This window comes from Mya arenaria, chromosome 2 (assembly GCF_026914265.1).
Source record: "Mya arenaria isolate MELC-2E11 chromosome 2, ASM2691426v1".
Classification (NCBI taxonomy): domain Eukaryota; kingdom Metazoa; phylum Mollusca; class Bivalvia; order Myida; family Myidae; genus Mya; species Mya arenaria.
Window position 1 is genome coordinate 25,452,971 of NC_069123.1, and position 23,775 is coordinate 25,476,745.

The following is a 23,775-nucleotide window of genomic DNA, read 5'->3' on the forward strand; positions in this document are numbered from 1 at the left end:
CTCATTTTTTAACTTGTGTAATAAATCGACCCTTTCGTAGTCATATATTTTCACAATAGAAAGATCCGGTACTAGTACTTAAGCCCCATTTTCTAGAGATGAATTATAAGTATTTAACAAATCGACCCTTTTATTGCCTCTATTTTCACACTTCAAAGGGCCTTACCTTAACCCAATGAATCCACAAGCTGATGTGAACAAAACAGAGGACACACTTAATAACGATTTTCAGTACTGTTGCGGCATTATGACGTACCATTTGGACCTATAGAGCTGCAGCTGAGCTATCATGACGTACCATTTGGGGTATAGGGCCGCAGTTCGGTATTATGACGTACCATTTGGAGCTATAGAGCCGCAGCTACACTATTATGACGAACCATTCGGGCTATAGAGCCGCAGTTCGGTATTATGACGTACCATTTGGAGCAATAGAGCCGCAGCTACGCTATTATGATATACTATTTGGAGCTATAGAGTCGCAGCTGCGCTAATATGACGTACCATTTGGGCTATAGAGCCGCAGTTGCGGTATTATGACGTACCATTTGGGTCAAAGTTAAGTCGCATAAAGCCGCCAGTTTAGCCGAAATAAGAGGTCATGTCACCTCTTGATTCAGAGGTGCAGTTATCTTTATGCGAAAGAGGCGGTGAGCCTCTTTATTTAATAGCCATTCATCTTTATTTTATGGTATGAGGTGAGCCTCTATCAATATACCTGCCATAAGATAGAGATGCAACAGTGGGTTAAACAACCCTAAATGTTTCATTAACCTCAATGTGCACCCAATCATTTTTAAGGTTTGCACCTGTATTGTATTCGTTCATGTACCAATTAGAAGAAGGCGCCTTTTTACCCGAATGATTCGCCACACTATTCCAGCACGCAGCTGGTGAACGTTTACAACCCGCACCCATTCCTTTCGGTCTCCAGTGCTATCCAATTACTTATTGAAACTTAATCCGTCGGTCAAAGCTAAATACAGCTTAAGGTGCTGTGTTTTCTTTATAGTACCCGACAATAAATAAATGATTGACTCTTTACGAGTTATAATCTTTTATGGTTATATGTAACCGTACCCTACTGTACTCTCAAATATAAATTTGCGATTATTACAACATCACAATTTATCTACATGCTGACGAAAACACTGGAAATTGCGATATTGAGCTAGTAAACATTCTTTCTGGAAGAAAAACGATTACGCACTCCAGCTAAACGTACGTGTTCTCCTAGAAATGCATATAAATGATCGTTTTAATTTGTTAAATAAGCAACTTTAAAGTTTTTATTGATGATAATCACACAATTTCGCGATAACGGTTAATCATGCCCGCTAACAATTTATTAAAAGTGCGTGGATTTTGGGATATGCGGACGATTCTGACCAGGTGATACAACGTTGATTGAATGGTTGTATGAACCAGATTGGTTGACCTAACGCTGATGATTGGTGCTACTTGATCATCAGTCTTTGCTTTAATTTTTTCAGCACTTGTCCTTTCGGGCAAGTAATTGAAGAAAACCACTTGCCCAAAAACAGTTTTATTTGCCCCAAAACAGTTTTATTTGCCCAAAACAATTTAAAAAAACCAAACCCGAAACAATAATCAAATTGGGGTGCAGGACGAAGTGAACCATTTCACAAGTGAACCAGTTCCTTAGTGTACCATTTCAGGACCAAGTGAACCACATATGTATTATATAGTGGCTATTGTGTGATGGCACACTGCCTGAAAGGTGATAATAACTAGTAATTATCGCCATTTGAATGCAAGACTTCACACATTTGCTACACTGTTAAAGATGTTTATTTAGCTGTTAGAAATTGACTTTTAAGCTTCATGACAATTAGTATAGTAGCTATTTTATGATAGTAACATAAATACAAGAGATGCATAAACATTATGATATTTATTACTTGATGCATTCAACATTTTTGGCTATTACTGAGGTGTTTAAAAATTCAGTATTTTGTTATTATTATATCATAGGCTCAGATTATCTTTAAAATGCTAGCGAAATGCAGATGGATCCAGCCGAAATGTCATGAAACACCCACACTTATTTGTTTTTGGTACATGACTGAGGTGTAAATAACAAACATAGAGAATTTTTGAACATATATGGAAGAAATTCAACAAAGTAGGATGTATTGATAATATATTCATTATAAGGATTAAATAAAAAGGTATTTTGTTTTTCATTTTTCTTTTCCTTTTTTCAAAACATTGTTATATCAAAATACATAATTCTAATAAATAAACACTTTGATATGATTAACAAATTATCCATATCATCTATTAAATCATTTATACTCAGGAAAATAAACTCTGAAACATAATATTTCATTAAGAGAATATTCCATATATAACATATAGATGGTTCACTTCGTCTCACCAAGTGGTTCACTTAGTCCTGGTTCACTTAGGAAGTGGTTCACTTCGTCCTACATTCATCAAATTGTAGTGTTCATTTATTCCCTCAAGGATAACAGCAAATTGAAAACAAGGTCTTCAGTCATCTCTTAGTAATCATTATCACCTGACCATCCTCATCAGAATCATCAAAATACTTAAAATTCATCATTTAGCAACCAAATTACAAACGAGAGAAGCATTTTATAAATAAGTTTCCATGTATCAGGCAGACGCTTAGTAGATTATAAATTTATTATTTAATTACAGGGATGATAACAGAGCCAAGTTGCCAATCCTGAAAATGTCTGCGTGGGGTTCAGGGGGCCGCTCAAGGCCCCCGATGGGTCCAGGGCAATGCCCTGGTGGGGGGACAAGGGGGGCGAAGCCCTTCGAAGCTTTCCGTATTTCAGGGATTCTAATACCCTTTTTTGCCTTAGAATAGTGTTCAAGGAGTACATCTTTCGGTTTGGTAGATAAAATTATGTTCAACACGAGACATCCACAATCAGAACAATTATCAGGAATCTTAGCAGTGAAATTTAACACAGTTGTCTTTAAACAAAGTTGAATTTACTCTTTTTTTGCCTGAAGTCACAGGCATTAGACATGTACCTGACATTTTGGTTCAGTTGTCCACTTCCCATAAAACTCAACTGGCTATGATCAAATGCCTGTGTATGAACAGTCTACACTGTGGGATGTTTGATTTATAATAATGAACAACATATCAATTATCATGCTTGCAAATGTTTATTGTAAAAGTGTTATTTATTCAATTTTTATGTATCATAAGAGTATTTATTCCATTTTCTGCACATTTGATGAGAATATAATGTTATTAATTATTATATATATTATTACAAGTACCGTATTATATCATGTATAGGACGCTAGCATAGATAGGACGCAGGCAAAAAAATAGTTGAGAAAACGGGTAAAAACCCTTAATATATAAGATAGGACGCAGCGGAAAAATATCAAAATCGGAGCCGAAAAATTGAGGTTGGTCAAGTATTTATAACATATATATTGAAGTAAAAAACAAACAAAAAATTGTATATAAGGCATATTTTGGTAACTGTCTTGTATATTTTGATAATTATTGTCATATTTTGGTAATTTAGCGTACACAACAATGATATATGTCTTGACATTTTGAGAACATTTACGCATATTATAAGACTTATACAAATGCCATAATAGTCCCGACTGACAGTCAACCGTTGCAACCGTTGCAATAGTCTCGACATGCCTTCTGAATGACAGTCAACCGTTGCAACCGTTGCAATCGCAACAAAACTGTGTATTGTCAAAACTGATGGTTGTTTTGATAAGGCTTATCGCTGTGCGGATTAAAGCATGTCGGCATAATTAAGTGTCAGTAATTAGCCTTGACAGCGGAAGGCACATCGGGTAAAGTGCGAACAAACAACCATAAGATATTACCATCACAATAGTTTGTTCTATTGATGTTTTTCTAATAACAGACAGCGGGTTTTTTCACACCTTCACACATTTGAAAAGATTTGATAGTGACAATAATGCTACTTTGCGTTATGCACATTCATTTATCAATTTTTTAAAACAGTAACATACAACAAAATGTTTTGTAAAATATCGAAACATTAAAATCATAAACAACGATTAATTGATATTTACCTCCTTTCCCGATTTCCGTTGCCGTTATAACTCAATCCAGTTAAAGTGCACTCACATCGAGTTTTTGTGAGTAGCGTCCCTTTTATAAAAAAGTAAACACTCGTGTTTTTTTTTCAATTTATTTCTCAATAAATCATTTTAAAGTAAACATTCAATATATTTCTGCGTGTGTTAACTTGCGTGATTTTACCTATGTTAGTTGTTCTCTTCGGTGACGCAGTACAGATACTTACTATTACCGCGTTCTTCCCCGGTCCGATATTTTCGACCTGAAATGGACTTGGAAAAAAACAGATGAAATTCTAATAGCATAGAAAGGACGCAGGCAATTTTTAAGGCGTGAATTGGGGGTAAAAAAGTGCGTCCTATGCATGATATAATACGGTAATATCAAAACGGGACTTAAATGCTTTGGCAGCTTAGCCGTTGTGGACATGGTGGACTTTGACGTATTCTGGTCCCCAAGCCAGATTTTTTCCCCTCATGCTGTTACATGAGTCCAGTAGCACACAAACTAGATTGTCCCACAGCAGTTCAAGTCTCTCAAACAGCCTTTCAAATTCTATGAAAATTGATTCAGAATCAGCCTTGTGATTTTTAAGGAGGCCAAATGTCTCAACACTATTTCTTTCTCTATGCCAGAAAAATAGCTGCAACAGTTTTCTCATTGTTTGTGTTTCCAAGTATCATGGCCTCTGGATTGAATTGTCAGTCATTGACAGGAACAACTGGATGCACTGGGTGAGGTGTCTGTTCATCCCTGACTTTTGTAACCATACAGGTAAACATACCTGGAAATACAAATTACAACAATATAATTAAAATCTCACTCAAACTGGGTCCTCGAGAAGTTTTGTTGAACTGTCTCAAATAGAAAATAAAATGACTGCCTCTACGTAATATATATTACTACTACAAAATATTTATTCATTTTTTTTTTAAATTTGAACCAAACCAATTTTCATTTGAACCTCCCATTACGGTCAACAATGCTTCAAACATTATGAGAATAATAAAGAAACGGTTTACAGCGTAAACTTCAATCGGCCAGTGTTCTGCCAAGGATTGAAAAAGATGGGGCCGAATGGCCCAGCAGTCATGAAAATTAGGGGCCAGTTTCAAAAGTGAAGGGCCATGCCCTTTTCCAGGGGAAAAATGAAAACTTAAATGAAAGTGTTTTATTTACCCATTATACATCCACATGACATCAGTATTCTCAAGTATTGGACAGATCAATTTAACATTTAGAAATAAACTATAAACATGGCACAAATGAGACACAATGATATATGTTAATGAACAGTTTCACATGTCAATGTGTTGTTATGCTTTATCAGGGATATGTGATTGACCTGGCAGCTGGAGGGCTGAAACCATTTCGTTGGGGGGGGGGGGGGTCCTTGGGGCCATTAGATCCGCGGAATTCCGCGAATAAATCACATCGCTAAATTATAACCCTCCCCACCCAGGAATATTTTCCTCTGTTTTGCATTCCTCTAATGCACCAGGGCCTCATTGAAATTGAATTTGTTTATATCTCCCCCCTTTAATTTGAGTTGTTTTCTTTTTCTCAGCCATGATGATGACATTGAATTTGGTAAAAAATATACTACCCCTCGCAGTTGGATAGTTACATGTATACGGACCAATGAAAATCGTTGTTTTATCGTTTTGTGTTGTAAAACTTCTGAAAAAGAAATCGATTAAGTCAAAACGGCTCTTTAAAAATTCAATTAAGTCAAAACGGCTTTTCGAAAAACGGGCGCGCCGATCGGCCCGTCTACAGGTATTTCGTTGCGCCATCCCGATATTTTCTGCGCCAATGGCGCAAGGGCGCGTCCTTGGCAGAACACTGATCGGCCAAATAAAATTTGTAAAATAAAAATCGATTATTATGACACAATCCGAATCGGGATGTCCGAAATCATGCTACATGTGCAAAATTCATTCTCAGTTTGATCAATTTCTATTAAATTAAAATTTCGGGAATTTCTCTTAAAATAAATGGCAAATATACCCTTAAAATCGACGAATCGATGTTTTTAGAAGTTGTTGGTGGTCTTTTTTTTCCAATTTTCCAATACCCGTTTATTCGTCTTCGTCGTCTGTCATATCCGGATACGACCATCCGGATACTGCAGTGTGTTCAGTCAGTCGAGTGTTTACAAAACGCTCGCAAATGTTTTGTTTTGTATCCCTGTTGCAACGCAGCGCATACACGTTAACCGGGAAACCAAACAGCAAACGTTCGCCGCAAACATCTTTACTGAACGCGCTGCTGCAGTCTTCTAGTCCCATCGGTAATTTCCGTAATCACCAGATGCTATCTTAACCAATTTTATAGCTCGATTGCCAAGACGTAATTAAGTTCGTTAATTTCCGGCTTTACACTTCCGGCTTTCGTACCCATATTGTTCGAACTGAGCTTGAATCGCTCCCTGTACCCCTCCCCCCTAGAAAAAACTCAACGGATTTACATTAAATCTCAAAATCGATCCGTGAGGCCTTAAATCCGGAATTCCGGATTAATCCGGAATTTTATCATCCCTGTAATTAATAAGCGTCTAAGCATCGGGCAGACGCTTAAGATGCTTATTAAATGAATAGTACAAATACTGCGAATGCGGAATGCTGTGACATCACCAATTCATACCTAAATATACGAAAGCCAATATTTAGAAAGTTCATGCAGTATTTGAGAATTGTTGCTGAAGAAATTATGAAAACTGCAGGATTTAAATTTCGGAAAAATGCACGTGCCCGTTCGGGCAACCACCTGGGAATTTTGACTTGTCCGAAACAGTATTTACTTGTCCCAGGCTTCGGGCAACCCAGTTACGACGAAGACTGGATCATTTTCCTGATGTTCTGTTTAACTGTTTAATTTCGATTCATCATGTCCATATGTTCTTCAGTAGGCCTCAGCTGTATCAGATCCAAGAATCTCTTAGGTCTTTCAATCTGAGAAACCTCGAACAATACTCTTCAAATAGAGTCACAGCAATCAACATCTGCAAATATACCCCCTCCGAAAAGTCAAGTTTGGAAGCAATTGAACACAAGAGTCGACTGGAGAGAGTAAATGGCTTTTGGTGTAGGGAATTATAGAAACAAATGCTCATTTAATATAACTCTAATTTTGACTGTTATGTAAGTAGGAGAAAACAGTATATTAGCAGTTGGGTCAGCTTGGCCCTGATGTGATCATATGTTCAGTTTTTGTTTACCTGTGTTGCCTAATATCATAGTATGCGATATAAATGGTTAAGCTATTGATAGTTCATCATATAATCTTCATTTATTACCAATTTTAATCCAGGAAAAAAATATCGTATGATATGCAGTGTTCTCAATCCCAAAATGGACGTTTCAAATGGCAATTGGGCCGGTTCAAATTTGGAAAACTAAATCAATTTTAAATAGAATAAGTAGAAGCTGGTCGGTTACTTTACTCTTTGAGACGGTTCAACTGAAACTTATTGAGAACCCTGGATATATCGGATATTGGTCATTTGTATCGATACAAATACCGTATTATCATTTCATTTGAGATTCAGCCCTGGTATTGAGGTTGTACCATATTGTTCCTATATTGATTTTAAGGCATGGGTTAGTTATAAGTGTCAGTGTTACAAGAAAGGTCATGTCAAAAAGTCCCAGTCTGAATATATTTGCTTTCTATGCTTATATATATATTTACTTCATGATGGAGAATCAATGGAAGAAGTCCTTGAAGCAATAACAGAGGTTTGAACAGCGCCGTTGTTAACAATTATCTGAAGGGGAGCCTAACCACTAGATTAAAAAACATTTTTTTGATCCATTAGAATGTTGTTGTTTTTTGATTTGTCAACAATAATACATGCTATTTTCCAACATTTTGCCTGGTGTAGCACCTGTTCACAATCAGCATACCATTATGTTAGCTAGATGTACGGTATGAATACGAATAAAAAAACATGTATTTTTTTGTGTGTTATTTTGTTAAAATCAAGGAGAAATCTGAGGATACTTTAGGGCAGTAAAATAATGGTTATTTTTCAGGTCCCCAGTACCAGTAGATGATTTTAGTAGGTAGTTGGGAAGTGATTTTTTTGTCCGATTGAAAAATTATTTTATGTTTGGCTTTTGGAATGGTCCAATAGATGTGAGGCTACAGAAAAAGCCCTGATATTTGTTTATTTTACTTCAGGGTACTATATAAATAGTAATTTGAATTTGCTCTCCGACTCATGTTCAAAGCTATAAAAAAAAATCATTCTGTTGTATTTAAAGGTCCTGACATGGAAACCAAGAAGCTAGGTGGTTTTGATTTCTGGAGACAGACTTTAAACAGCTGCCAGTATGTGGTGGCTCCAATGGTTGACCAGAGTGAGCTGGCTTGGAGAATGTTGAGTCGCAAATATGGAGCCCAGCTTTGCTATACACCCATGTTCCACAGCTCAGTGTTTGCTAGAAACGCCCACTACAGGCGGGAGTCGATGCAGACTTGTCCTGAAGATAGGCCTCTCATCGTTCAGGTAAGATAATTGTAGAAGAAGAGACTTTTACTTTGGTTACTCCTTTGGAAAATCCATGTTTGCCTTCTGAACGATTTCAGTTTTGGGATAAAAAACCTCCAGTAATAAATGTAACAGTATCACATGACAAAACCATTGGCGCAGTGGTTAGTGCACTTTTTCACTAAGGCGACCTGGGTTCCATTCCCAGTCTGGTGCATGTGAGCTTGGTTGTTGTTCACCAAGACAGACAAGTCAGTTTTCTCCAGGTACTCGAGACCACACTCTTGCGCAACATCATGCCTATTAGACTGACTTAGTATTCATTCATAACTTTCTTTACTAGTGTTGTAAAAAATATGTTTTTAACTAAATTGGAACTGTGATACTGAAACTAAAACTTAAGGCATTTGGATTTGTCACTCATGATTGAAAGTCAAGAACATGCAGAACTGTGAACGCCAACATGGCATGGTGACTGCTTTTTTTGTTGCTTTGAGGAAATTGGCTGGGAGAAGATGCTTAAGTTACTAGGAGATTTTACCGGCTTCCGGCCCATTTCTACACCTTCAATAGTTATTCACCACCAAGGTAAAACAAGTAAAGTATACTGCAGCTGGGTCATTGATGTTTAAGAAAAGTAAATTATGTATTCCAGTTCTGTGGCAATGACCCTGACATAGTCCTTACTGCCGCCAAGCTAGCTGAGGACCACTGTGATGCTATAGACCTGAACCTGGGCTGTCCACAGATGATCGCTCGCCGAGGACATTACGGTGCCTACCTGCAGGATGAGTGGGAACTACTTGAGAAAATCAGTCTGTACATGTTATGAGAAGAATTCAAAAACTTAATTAGTTATTAAGAAAGTCTACATATTTCTTGAATGACCCTCAGTGCTATAAACTAATGAATTGGAAGTGTTTTTATAGATGCGATGTACATGTATCTCCATACATGTATAATACAATATAATGTAAGATACATTTGATTTTCGAACAATAACATTGACATGTTTTCGGATAGTAAATGCTGGTCACACTATCATTTATGTTGTATAAATTTTTTAATTGTGTGGTTCACTGTTTCAGTAAGCAAGTGTCATGCTGAGTTAAAGATCCCCATCACCTGCAAGATCCGAGTGTTTGAAAGTGTGGAGAAAACAGTGCAGTACGCCAAAATGCTGGAAAAGGCAGGATGCCAGGTATTTAGGCCATCATTAATCAGAGCTACAGATAACTTTTTTGTTAGTGTATTGTAGGCTCTTATGTTATTTTGTGAAGTATATATTGTACACCTTGATTTCATTCAATGAAGTGTAATGGCGATTGTTGAAGTGTACTGCCACATAGAATTGCGAACATACATATATTTTGTTTACATAATAGGCCTGACTCTGAACTCAGAACTTTTAAATTAAAAGCACCTTACAATGCTTGCTGACCTTCTTCAATTTTGGCAAAATCGTTGTAAATTGATTGTAGATTTGGTATTTTTTATTTGTTCTGATACAAACAGATGTTGATTTTGTATCTTAATTGGCACATTTTGATACCTATATATGCCCATTACAACTCTTATCTGTGGTTTGATTCTATGTTAAGTGTCCAATTCCATAACCTTCCTGCCCAGGAGAAACAACAACAACAAATGGCCTTAGAAATACCCAAATTTTATTTCCTTACAACAAAGGCCCTTGATACCAGATTTGACCAATGCAAATCATAACAGGTCCATATGTATAGAAAATTGAACTTCTTCCTATTCTTTTTTATATATCTATATTTTTAAGCTCTATAAAATCATATTTTTGCTTAACTTAGATTTTGATGGATCTTTTTTTCTTTGTCTGATGTTGCTAAGCGTTGAAAAAGATTTGAAAATAAATTTTGGACATGAACAATATTTGAGTCTATGTACATGAAGCTTAAACAAATTACTCAAAGACTTAATGTAAGACTAGTTTATACTAAAATCAGGATTCAATGCTTTCATTTTTACACTATCACTGATTTGAGTGGTTATTTTTAGCTGGACACTTGCATTAAATTACTAAGAAGTACCTTGCAATGGATATAAATGACATAAAAATCCAAGTAGTGTCAAAGTCCCTTTAAAACTGCACACTCACAGATTTGCCATTCTTGCAACTTTTTTATTTTTTGTCTTGGAAAGAGCAAATTTGCGTAAATATCAACACACCAATGATAAGATTGCTGACAAAAAATCAGATGGTAGATTTTCATATTTCCGTTCAAAAATTAATGTTTTATGGCTTAAACTGTTACTAAAGTTTTAAGAAAAATGCATAAAACATCAATTTTTGAACATAAATATAAAAATCTTAAAAAGATGTCAAAACGTTCAATCTGTGAGAGTGCAGCTTTAACCTTGCTTTTAGCCAAATCCTTTATAGTCTTACTAAATGTTCCTGTTTCTACTATCATCCCTGCTAATATAAAACCACATTCACCTATGAAAACAATTTTGTCTGGTGTTGCCAATTGTGTTTTCACCATTTAATGTATAAACAAATTGAAAACAATTCAACAAAACACAAATTATTCAGTTGTTGTGGCCTGGAACAAATGATATTTAGCATTTAGGGCGTTTATAATTTGACATTTGCGTTGTTAAACATTTTATTTCAAGTTAATGATTGTTAACATTTAAATAGTCATTTCTGTCTGGTTTTTAAGCTGTTGACAGTGCATGGTAGGACAAGGGAAATGAAGGGAAAACAGACAGGCATAGCTGACTGGAAGCACATCAAAGCAATCAAGTAAGTCTTTTTTTAGTTTATACTAATTTCTTAAAGCTTAAATGTGATGAAAGCTAAAAGCTTATAGAATCACTCTCAAGTCTGTTTCCTGGGCAGAAACCTCTACTGGTCTCCATTTTGAAAAGTCGTGAGAAGGTACCCCTGGTGGGGATCCAACCCACAACCTCTTGGGTGAGAGGGGGACACCTATACCACTGGAACATGATTACATTTCCATTGATATGGGGCCATATTGATAAAGCATCTTAATTTTTCAAGCTGAAATGTAACCGATGTTGGTTTGTGAATACAGCCCTTGATCATATATACATGTGTCAAAACAAAACTGTCATGTAGGTTTTTAATTTCAATTTTATGATTACAATTTCATTGATCTGATCTTAGTGTGCAGAAGTGCAAAAACAATGAAGATGTTTCAAGAGTCAAATGAGACAGTGAATATCCTAGTGTTTGCCAATGGTAACATCCAGTATTTATCTGTATTCCCCCTATCTAGAGAGGCAGTGAATATCCCAGTGTTTGCCAATGGTAACATCCAGTATTTATCTGTATTTCCCCTATCTAAAGAGGCAGTGAATATCCCAGCTAGTGTTTGCCAATGGTAACATCCAGTATCTATCTGTATTTCTCCTATATATAGAGAGGCAGTGAATATCCCAGTGTTTGCCAATGGTAACATCGAGTATCTATCTGTATTTCTCCTATATATAGAGAGGCAGTGAATATCCCAGTGTTTGCCAATGGTAACACATCCAGCATTTATCTGTATTTCCCCTATCTAGAGAGGCAGTGAATATCCCAGTGTTTGCCAATGGTAACATCGAGTATCTATCTGTATTTCTCCTATATAGAGAGGCAGTGAATATCCCAGTGTTTGCCAATGGTAACATCCAGTATCTAGCTGTATTTTTCCTATCTAGAGAGGCAGTGAATATCCCAGTGTTTGCAAATGGTAACATCCAGTATTTATCTGTATTTCTCCTATCTAGAGAGGCAGTGAATATCCCAGTGTTTGCCAATGGTAACATCCAGTATTTATCTGTATTTCTCATATTTAGAGAGGCAGTGAATATCCCAGCTAGTGTTTGCCAATGGTAACATCGAGTATCTATCTGTATTTCTCCTATATAGAGAGGCAGTGAATATCCCAGTGTTTGCCAATGGTAACACATCCAGCATTTATCTGTATTTCCCCTATCTAGAGAGGCAGTGAATATCCCAGTGTTTGCCAATGGTAACATCGAGTATCTATCTGTATTTCTCCTATATAGAGAGGCAGTGAATATCCCAGTGTTTGCCAATGGTAACATCCAGTATCTAGCTGTATTTTTCCTATCTAGAGAGGCAGTGAATATCCCAGTGTTTACAAATGGTAACATCCAGTATTTATCTGTATTTCTCCTATCTAGAGAGGCAGTGAATATCCCAGTGTTTGCCAATGGTAACATCCAGTATTTATCTGTATTTCTCATATTTAGAGAGGCAGTGAATATCCCAGCTAGTGTTTGCCAATGGTAGCATCTAGTATATATCTGTATTTATCTTATCTAGAGAGGCAGTGAATATCCCAGTGTTTGCCAATGGTAACATCCAGTACCTGTCTGATGTCAAGAGATGTATAGAAGAGACGGGGGTAGAGGGCGTCATGTCTGCAGGTTGGTTACAAATAAGATATATGGATTTGTTAAACTATTAACTATATCTAGTGTACAAGAAGAATATCCAGTAGTGGATGCACCATGGTATTTAGCATACAATTACAGAAAGCCATTTATTTATAACAATATTAAAAATACAATTTATACAAAATTTTATGTAATAGGTTTTCTTAACAATTAAGACAGCAGGCTGTGCAATGCCTGGCTATGGGTTAATTGTTTAGGAGACCAAATATAAATGCTGACTTTCTAAGTGTTCAGCGCTTAATGCCTCTATACTAGTCAGCACGCATGCACAAGCCTTAAAATAACGCACTTACATAATCTTATTATGACTAAAGGGGAAATTTGGCATTTATAATCTAAATGGTTTTTATTTTTTTGAGCTCTTTTAAATGGTTAATGTGAATCTTTGCACCAATTCCATTGGCAGAGGCATACATCAGAACACTTAATCATGATTAATAATGTAATTTTAGATCTCTAATGATGTAGGGACTTAAAAATATGCTGGTTTTGGTGCAAGAAACTGTAAATAAGCCTTATTTCACGGTTGAAATGTCTTTATTGATATAAGTTTTGATTATAATAATCAAAACCTTATCTAGTTATTCTTTTTGTATTGGCAATTATTATTTCAAATATGCTAATAAAACTTGACCTAATAGTTTATTTTGAACACTCTTTAGAGGGTAACCTGCACAATCCAGCGCTGTTCGCCAACATAGATCCTCCAATTTGGCAGATGTGTGAAGAGTACCTTGATCTTGTCGAGAAATATCCCTGCCAGCTGTCCTACATACGCGGACACATCTTTAAAATACTGCACCATGGGTAAGTTTACTTATTTGGCGGATTGAATCTAACAATATGATTTTGTTAACTGAGATTTCAGTCTTGAGGCTCAAAAGTCTTTATTTTATGTGCAACTATATAAGGACTATTTCTGAAGAATCTGTAGAAATTGGTGTATTGATGACAAACTGCAGGCTTAACTATTGTTTAAGTAGATTTATTACCAAAGAATATGATAAACATTGATTTTTGAAAAGTAGTGGCTTCCGCATCTAAGTGTTTGTGCATAAAAATTCCATGTTTATATTTATACTTATATTAAGATCCATTAATTTGTTGTTTTAATTTGGCTGTTTATACAGTGACAGCATTTGTGACTTCACCTGTTTTATCAGGTTTTATACGTTTATCATTCTCACATACATTTTACTGCATTTAAATTTGACCAATCACAAGAGTTAATTTTGTAATATCAGAGGTATTCTAAACATGTTGTGTTCATCAGATCTTGAATTTAATTGAAAGGATATACATTTGAACCCCGTTGGTTTGAACTCACTTGCCTGGAATTCCTCATTGTCTCATTTTGAATCTAAAGGACTGATTGTAATCATTCCCGATTGGCTTTTGTGAGACTCGATGTATTTTCGCCGGTCCCGTGGAGTTCCAGCCAACAGGGTTCGACTGTTAACGCATTTATCTAAGTTAAAGCACAAAAGAAACTAAATGGCCTTCACATATATACATTATCAGTAAAATAGTTTGGATATGTTTTCAGTCTCCACTTGCACCCTGACATTCGGGACATGGTGGGCGTGGCTAAATCTGTTGAACCTCTCCGGCAAGCTGTCCAGCTCATGAAAGAGCGAGGACTGGTATGGATACCTATGGTGGAATTGTTTAATGAATGTAGAGGCTTGTTTGTTTTTCAAAGAAAGAGGTGGAGGTCTTATCATAGACTTTGTGTCGTTATTGTTGCTTATTTCATGGCTGTTATTGATAACATGAAACCAGGTATTTTTTTACATAAAATATGGTACATACTTATATAACATAAAAATTATCTATATCTTTTTACTCTGGAAATATGCTTGTGTAGCCAGCCCATTGCTCTTGCTAAAATTGTTTTGAGTTGCGCCCCTAGTTCGACTCAATTAAATTGACGAGAGCTGTCACTCCCTTGCTGTGCTCTTGTTGACTTTTGCCACAACCTACCATTTTGGGAGGATATTCTAGTACTGAATTGTTAATACCTGTAAACTTGTCAGCATTTGTGACATGATGTTAAAAAGAAGATATTCTTGTAAGATAACAGAAGATTTCCGATAAGAGCCAAGAGTTTCCAAGTTTGGTAGTAGCATAGCAACCAGTAGTTTCAATAGTAAGCTTTGCTACATGAATTATTGCTGGAAAAGTAATGGATTTTTTTTTATTAAAAAAAAAATTGTTTTATGAAAAGCAGAAGTTGAACAAATGTTATGAGGCGTGAAACAATGCTAGTGGCCAATGGTAGCAGTTATGATGTAATGGTATTTGAAATATTATTATTATAAATTACGGGGTTAGTAGGTGATCGATATAGGATAGATTGGGCTTAGGAAAGCATGTTTGGGTGAGTGAACTTGACCTGTAACATAAATATCGTGTCTACAACCTGTTTGAATTGATAACTGGTTCATTAATTCATCAGAATCAGAAAAAGACGTCATTTTGGTACAATATAAAGATTATTGATGCAACATGAAAAATGGGGTCAACGCATGACCTGTTCTTAAACAATGGCTTGCCTCAACCATGTTTGAGGCGTGATAGATATTGATGTAAACCCTACGATTTATGACATATTTGAATTTAATGAAATAGCATTATAACTTATATTTTTAAAAGCTGATAATCGTCAGGAAATCTCGACATCTTTAAAATAACTTTTTTTTGCAATTTTTCCAATGAACAGAAAAAAACAAGCATATAATTGTTTTTATTCGATCTTATGGTGTTGTATGCTATATTTTAGAAAGAGATGGAGGACGGATCTATTGACCCGAGGGATGGCATCTTTGGCCAACTTCCTCTCCCGTACTGGTACTGCCAGCCCTATGTGAGGCCAAGGTATGGTGAAAATGAATCACATTTTATGGGACCATCTCGTTAATGAGTTTATGACAAAAGTTAAATATTTACTGACTTTCACAAATTGCATTAAAAGATTAAATTTACTTGCTTGAAAAATCCCATAAATGATGAAATCTTCTCTTATACAAATTAGGTATTATAATATCACAGAAATTCTATTTGATACAAACGTTGAGAAGATGGGACCATTATTCCTTAATGTGTCAATTGAAATGATATGTTTTTAAAAAAAGGTTCATATTTATAGCAGATTTCAAAAACATGATTTAAATTAACTATTTAGTGTTTAAAATGATATCAGAGTATGGAATGAGTATTAGAGAGTAATATTTATGCATTTGTAATTTTTCTGCACAAGTATTAAATGTTTCTTTTTATAAGTAAAATAATACAAAAATAGATGAAAATTGGTGATCATTATTGACTATTGACTATGTTGGGTGATCATCAATGAGTATTTGTAATCGATCATCACATCATCATTTCTGGTTTACTTGTACACAACCATTGTAGAATTTAAGATATTAAAGCTGCACTCTCACAGATTGAACGTTTTGACAACTTTTTTGATTTTTGCCAATTTATGCGAAAATCCATGGAAACCAGTTATATAAGACTGCTGACAGAAAAAGCAGATCGCAAATTTTTATATTTTAGTTAAAAAATTGATGTTTTATGCAATTTTCCTTTAGGAACGGTTTAAGCCATTAAATATTAATTTTTGAACAGAAATGCGAAAATCTACAATCTGATTTTTTGTCATATATCATTGGTTTGCAGATATTTATGCAAAAATATGCTCTTTCCAAGCCAAGAAACAAAAAAGTTGTAAATATGTTATATCTGTGAGAGTGCAACTTAGTCATGGTTTGAATTATATAACTAACAATTTTAGCTATTTTACAAATAAACGGTTACAATATTGGTTCTTATTTTATTTTTTTATACAGATCTCTAACTAGATATAATGCATTCATGATTTCTAGTTATATATCAGAAATTGATTCAACAAGTTCTTACTTTATAACATTAATCAATAAAGCAATTCTAGCAAGTTTAGTTTGATAAAACTCGGATCTTTAGCCAGTCTGGTAAACATTTAAACATTCATGTTAATGTTGGTTTGTGCTTATTTTAACCATTGAATACATTTTTCATCCATTTAGCCCAGAGGAAGCAGAAGAAAATCGTAAAAAGCGTGACCTTTTGACCAGGCCATCAACTATAGAGGTACTGGTTGCAGAAAAAGGCCTCTCGAAGAAAAAAGTGAAAAAGCGGCTACGTAACCCAAACAAGGACTTTGATGGCAAGAAGAAGGTCAAGTTTGAGATATGTGGAAACTGCAATAATATCAGGGTATGTTCAATGTAACCTCAGGCCCTATCTGATTAAAGATCTTAGTTATATCTAATGTCTGTAGAAGCATCACAGATGGCAACAAGTTGCTTTTTATGCCCCCTTTTCAAGAAAGGTGGTGTGCATATGTTTATATTGTGAACAAATTTAAAAAGATAAAGTCTGCGGCGAAAATAAAATCTGCAAAAACTGGGTGGTTGGTGTACTGTATAGTTATTGCCAATTAAGACTCACAAGTTTATGTCACAAAGTAATGAAAGAAGAGCATTACAACATATATCATATGCATATTAAGGCATTGTAGACTTTAAACATGGTTATTTTTTTAGGGTCTGAAGTGTAACTATAACCTGTGCAAGGGTTGCTGCAGAAAGAAGACTTCTCAAGAAGTGATTGACTGTGAAGGTAAAGATAGTAAATTATTATAATTGAAAAAATGTAGTTTAATGTTAGAATCAATTTTGGTAGAAGCTCTCTATAGAGAGTGCTGTCTAGGAAACTCTTCTCCAAAGAACTCTAAAGTTTGGTAGAAGCTCTCTATAGGGAGTGCTGTCTAGGAAACTCTTTTCTAAGTTTAGTAGAACTCCCTAAAGAGTGTTCTTTCTAGGACACTCTTTTCTCTAAAGAAACCCCCTAAAGTTTAATAGAACTCCATAAAGAGTGATCTCTAGGACACTATTTTCTTTAAAGAAACTCCCTTAAGTTTAGTAGAACCCATTAAAGAATGCTCTCTGAGAAACTATTTTCTCTAAAGAAACTCCCTTAAGTTCAGAAGAACTCCCTAAAGTATGTTCTATTTAGGAAGCTCTTTTCTCAGTCGTTTTGAGTCGGTTTAAACTTTATTTATGTTACAACAATTGTAAAGCAAGTTTAAATAATAATAAATGCTAAGTCACTCTCATTGGCACAATGTTGCGCAAGGGTGTTGTCTTGTATTGTGGGGGAAACCAGAGTATCCAAAAAATTAACTTTTTCAGCTTAGTGACCACAAACAAAACTCACATACACCAGACAACAGCATGCTCTAACTATTGCTAAATAACTAACTATAAGATACTTTATATACTATTAAAGGGACTCAGTCACATTTTGAGAGTCTGAGACAGCTTTTTATTTAGTGTGAAATGTGAACAAAATGAACATCTACAAAAGTTCAAATTAGCTGTATTTCTAATAAGAAAAAAAAATATAGCAGAAGATGCTCTGTTTTGTTGAAAAGCGTTAGTTACACTATTGAAAATTTAATCATGCGCTTGTATTTACTAAATTATGGCCAAACAAGTATGTAGCAGTTTGGTTTTTGGTCATGAAAGTAGGTAAATCACTTCAATTTCAATAATTTAAAAAAAAATGTTACTGACATAAAATCTTTGAACGAGTTCCTTTGAAGGGGCTAGACACCAGATTGTCCCTAAATAGGCAAATACAGTATTTCCCTAAAGTAAGTCTAGACTTTTCAGTACAAACTAGCATTAAGCCGATAATACATTTTACACAAAAGAAAATTTTGTCGCTGTCTCAGCTGAGTTTACTCGTTTAAAAATAGTGCAAAATGGTTTCCCAGTTTATATATATACTGCGCATGTGAAAGTCAAGTGACTAGTACAGATACATATACCCATGATATTTTTTAATTGACTGGAATTTAAATGGTACCGTAGACGAACCCAGTAAATTTTGAATGGGAATAATACACAAAAACTGCGAAAGATGCATGTGTCGTAAGCAATTTGATACATCAGTCAAGATTCAATGCATTGTACATTAGTATATCAATTTTATGTATGTTTTTGACAATTTTCTTTCTTTCTTGCAGCGGTATCATCTGATGTCTAATCCCTTTAACAAAACATTGATCTCCTCTTGTGTTGCTCATGTGAAACCCATGGATTACCTCTATAATTATAGGTCACAGGATACATTTCACCACCCATCCAGCCCTAGAGAAGAGAAAGCATGCTGGATCTGCAGGTTCTAATTCTGACCGTGAGAACAATACTCCCGAAGATAGCTGTGATGTTAACTCTGAAAACCCTCAGGTATCTGACGTTACAAATGATGCTGAGCTTGACATGAAAATGGATTCAGCGCAGATATGTGAAAAACTTGGTTTAAATGATGGGCTTAGCAATTCGTAAAAGAATGTTCGAGTCTGAGCTTTTGTTTCAGGTGCACCCATATACGAAGTCTTTCAGATGTTATGCTGCCTAATATGTGTGTAATTTGGTTATTTTTTTATTTTTTTTGTCAGCGTAACAAATGTTAAATTTTATCCTGTTAAACAAATTTTATAATAACTTTTTAAAACTTTCCTGGGCCCAATTTCTCCAAACTTCTCAAGTCCCTTATAACAGGATTAAGCTAAGCTCACTATTTTTGTTTTTTTAATAATTTGCGTAATATGTATTTATATGTAATATAAGTATATATAATATGTAGAGTTTCTATACTTAAGATAGGAATTATCTTTATGATAAACACATAAGCTATTTAAGCTGTTTTTCAATTATCAAAATTCAATTTAAGTATGTATTTTGGCTAATTGAAATAAGCTACTTAAGCCTCTCTAGCTTAAGAAGTTTTGAGAAATTGAGGCCTGGAGTTAAATTTAGTGGTATTAACTTAAGTATGTAGAAAAGGGCTTTAGTAAAGTAAAAGTATTAACTTCCATGCCATCACTTTTTGGATTTTTTCACCCATACATGGAAGTTCAAGTTACTGAATGCAAAGTATAATGGTAGAAGAATTCTGAAGTTTTTTGAAATAATTTGCAACTAAAACTTGCCAATATGTGTATTCAAATAATGGATTTAATCAAAGTCTCTGTCATTTAATATAACATTTACACAAGGTTTTGATTTACTTGAGTTCCAACCTTCACTTCTGAAAGTTTATCCAAGGTGTAAGAAGTACAGAAACTTTGGAAGTTTTATCCCATTTTTAGAGATTTTCCAATCATCCTTTTTAATAGAGGCCCTAACCAATTATCAGATAATAAATGTTTTGGTTCTTGTATGTATTGAACTCATCAATCGTTACAATATAATTCATTTTTCGTCATATAGGAGTCAGTCATTTTAAGCTCATCTGAGTACAACATACTTGGACGAGCTGTTGGGATCGCTCTTTGTCCGTTATTTGGTTGAAAATTTGTCCACAATTTACTTTTATGTTATTTCATCTTTTATTCTATTATTTTATTTTATATTTTAAAACCTGCAGTTTTATTAGTTTATAAGCTGTGACTGACAGTCAATTTTTCCCATGATGCAGATTTTTCTTGCAGCTGTTAATACAGATTAACTTTTAAGTGTAGCTGAATAGAAATGTCCATTATTTCAAAACTGTTGTCATTTTAAAATACATTGTTAACTACTTAAGTTAAAGGAACTGTAATGAGTTTGAAAAAATATTTAGAAATATTCAAGTTATAAGTTTAGGGTACTTGTGCATTGACAAGACTTTAGATACCAATATGTCTAATTTAAATAGATCACGTAAACCGCATATTTTTCAATTTTGAGATCATTTCCTGAAGCAAAATTACTGAGGACGTCTATGTTAAGCAGAACAGCTGTATCTTCACAACACTGAAATAAACTAACATGGTGTTAGAAAAAATAAATCTTTATATGACAATATAATCTACCAGAAATGTAACAAAATGGACATTTTAAAATGACTTTACAGCAAAGGTTAAGAAGGTGAGTAAGAAAAAATCAGATCAACAATTCTGTTTTTTATTTTTTTATTTTTTTATATCTGCAAGTCCTCAATTCCAAATATTATCCTTGTGAAGGCAAAAATTACTTTTAAAACGCTGTTAGACAACAAAAATTCTAAGTGTTATTATGATATTTCGTTCATTTGTGAACTTGGTTGTTTTTTACTCATAACTGCCATATGTCTTTCACTTTTACTGTTTTAAGTTATTCTTGGTGTGATAGTTTCTCAAACAAGGGGCAACACAACCATGCACTCAGGATGCCAGTATGAAGTTTGCACTTGCTTGGTGTCTGCACAATCTTTTTTCTTCGGGTTGCAAACAACACAGTGCTGTAGAGGCCTCGCCCAATTTACTCTCTCTTTTGACGGAATATACCCTGGGAAGTATCTTGTTGCCATTCTGGTTTGGATTTCACTCAGCACTGGCCTTCCTCTATTCACTTGCCTACAAGCTACATCCCCAGCTTCCTCCAACAATGTACACGCCAGTGAGGAGCGGAACCCCTTGTGATCCGCACACCTTTTTTCGACTTCTGCAAACTTCCGATACAAAATGTAGGAGTTCACTTCAGTCATATTCATCAGGTAAAAAAACATCTTCCTCCACCTTTTCTTAGATTTCCTGGTAAGACTGTTGTAGTGATCTATCAGATCGACACCTCCCATATGTTTACAGTAAGGCCTAAAAAAAAAAAAATGTTTGGTTAGGGTTACATCCTTTTCAAAAATAGGTAGGGTAGGTAGGCTTTCTATTTTTTTTATTTATTTTTTTTATTAGGCTTTATATAAGAATATCATTTTTATCATTGGAGAATGGTGTTAAAGTTATCTTCTGTATAAGAATTTAAGGTTTAAACTACATTGAAAAGCAATTAAAAAAAAAAAACGATTTTTTTTTTTTTTTTTTTTTTTTTTTAGTTTTTCATTTTTTTTTCAAACTGACTATAAAAACGGTAGGGTCGGCGCCTTTTCAGTAGGTAGGGTCGGGTAACCCGAACCAAATGTATTTTTTTTTTTAGGCCTAATCAAGAATACACTTAGGTTTCATAACATTGTCACTGTTACAGTAATCCCTCTTTACCAACAGGGCCATGTTTGCCTCTTGAAAGTTAGTTAGCATTGTAACAGCTCGCTTGTCTTTATTGTACATAGTTAGACAGCTATGTAATTAATGCCTAATATGACATATCAGTGCTGTGCTGAATAAATAACATGGATTTCTGAGCATTTTATCATGAATGGTAAGGAAGACATAACTCTTGACATAATAGAGGTATAGCCATAAAACTTTTATATGTTTTTGTATTATCTTATATTGCTCTTTCAAAATACGACATTTTTAACAACATACTTTTTTTTACCTGTTCAGGTAAATTAGTCTTGAATTTGATTGTCTTAAGAGCGCATTGCTAAAAGATAGTCCCTTCTCGTAAACACTACTTCACCTTCTTTACGTTTCCTCTTGTTTTTTACTGCCAAGGGCACACCTACTCTGTTGACCTGAAGATTACCACATGCATTAGTCTCGCTACTCTCTAACTCATCAAAGAGCTTAGGTGAGCTTTAATAGTTGTCCATGTAAACCTTATGTCCCTTACCCGGGTAAGGTTTGGGTTTTTATATCAGATTTCGCTATTATAACGTTTGTTATTTTTCAGTTATTTTTTCAGTAGTACTTGCTCAAGTATTTGCTTAACTCTAGGTACGCTGCTGTAAGATTCATCAGATTCTAATGACATATTCATTAGATTTATATATGCATGTAGTATGCTAATAGATACAGTAACTACAACTTTCACAGGAAATAATACTCAATTATGACACAAATTATACTATTTAAAAAAAAGTAAAAAACTCCAAATTGTTGACAAATCTTTTTATCATATACAAACAGTCTCAATCCATGTTGTTTCTTTATTCACCGACATAATATTTTAACATTTTGCTTTTGGAGCCTAAACATCTTGTAACCTCAACCTTGGTGGGCTTTCTCTTTCCTGATGTTAGGGAAGGCTGGCTGGGGTTGACATCTTGTTTTTTTCACCACATATTTCCATACACACGTCGAGAAGTTCCTTTACATAACCAAAGGTCACATCACTCACATCACTTCACTGAAAAGTCATCCTTATATTATCTTGTAACCTCAACCTTGGTGGGCTTTCTCTTTCCTGATGTTAGGGAAGGCTGGCTGGGGTTGACATCTTGTTTTTTTCACCACATATTTCCATACACACGTCGAGAAGTTCCTTTACATAACCAAAGGTCACATCACTCACATCACTTCACTGAAAAGTCATCCTTATATTATCTTGTAACCTCAACCTTGGTGGGCTTTCTCTTTCCTGATGTGAGGGAAGGCTGGCTGGGGTTGACATCTTGTTTTTTTCACCACATATTTCCATACACACGTCGAGAAGTTCCTTTACATAACCAAAGGTCACATCACTCACATCACTTCACTGAAAAGTCATCCTTATATTATCTTGTAACCTCAACCTTGGTGGGCTTTCTCTTTCCTGATGTTAGGGAAGGCTGGCTGGGGTTGACATCTTGTTTTTTCACCACATATTTCCATACACACGTCGAGAAGTTCCTTTACATAACCAAAGGTCACATCACTCACATCACTTCACTGAAAAGTCATCCTTATATTATCTTGTAACCTCAACCTTGGTGGGCTTTCTCTTTCCTGATGTTAGGGAAGGCTGGCTGGGGTTGACATCTTGTTTTTTTCACCACATAT

General features: G+C 34.9%; 1 protein-coding gene across 1 annotated transcript; it reads left to right on the top strand.

Moving 5' to 3' along the window:
* Positions 1 to 1,143: 1,143 nt before the first annotated feature.
* LOC128213972 (tRNA-dihydrouridine(16/17) synthase [NAD(P)(+)]-like) lies at positions 1,144 to 19,441 on the top strand. Its single transcript, XM_052920116.1, has 12 exons — positions 1,144 to 1,221; positions 8,356 to 8,600; positions 9,238 to 9,397; positions 9,671 to 9,783; positions 11,279 to 11,361; positions 12,913 to 13,016; positions 13,709 to 13,853; positions 14,593 to 14,689; positions 15,829 to 15,923; positions 17,114 to 17,303; positions 17,633 to 17,708; positions 19,212 to 19,441. Exons 2-12 carry the CDS (start codon positions 8,364 to 8,366, stop codon positions 19,439 to 19,441), a joined length of 1,530 nt encoding a protein of 509 aa, XP_052776076.1. The 5' UTR covers positions 1,144 to 1,221; positions 8,356 to 8,363.
* Positions 19,442 to 23,775: the final 4,334 nt, after the last annotated feature.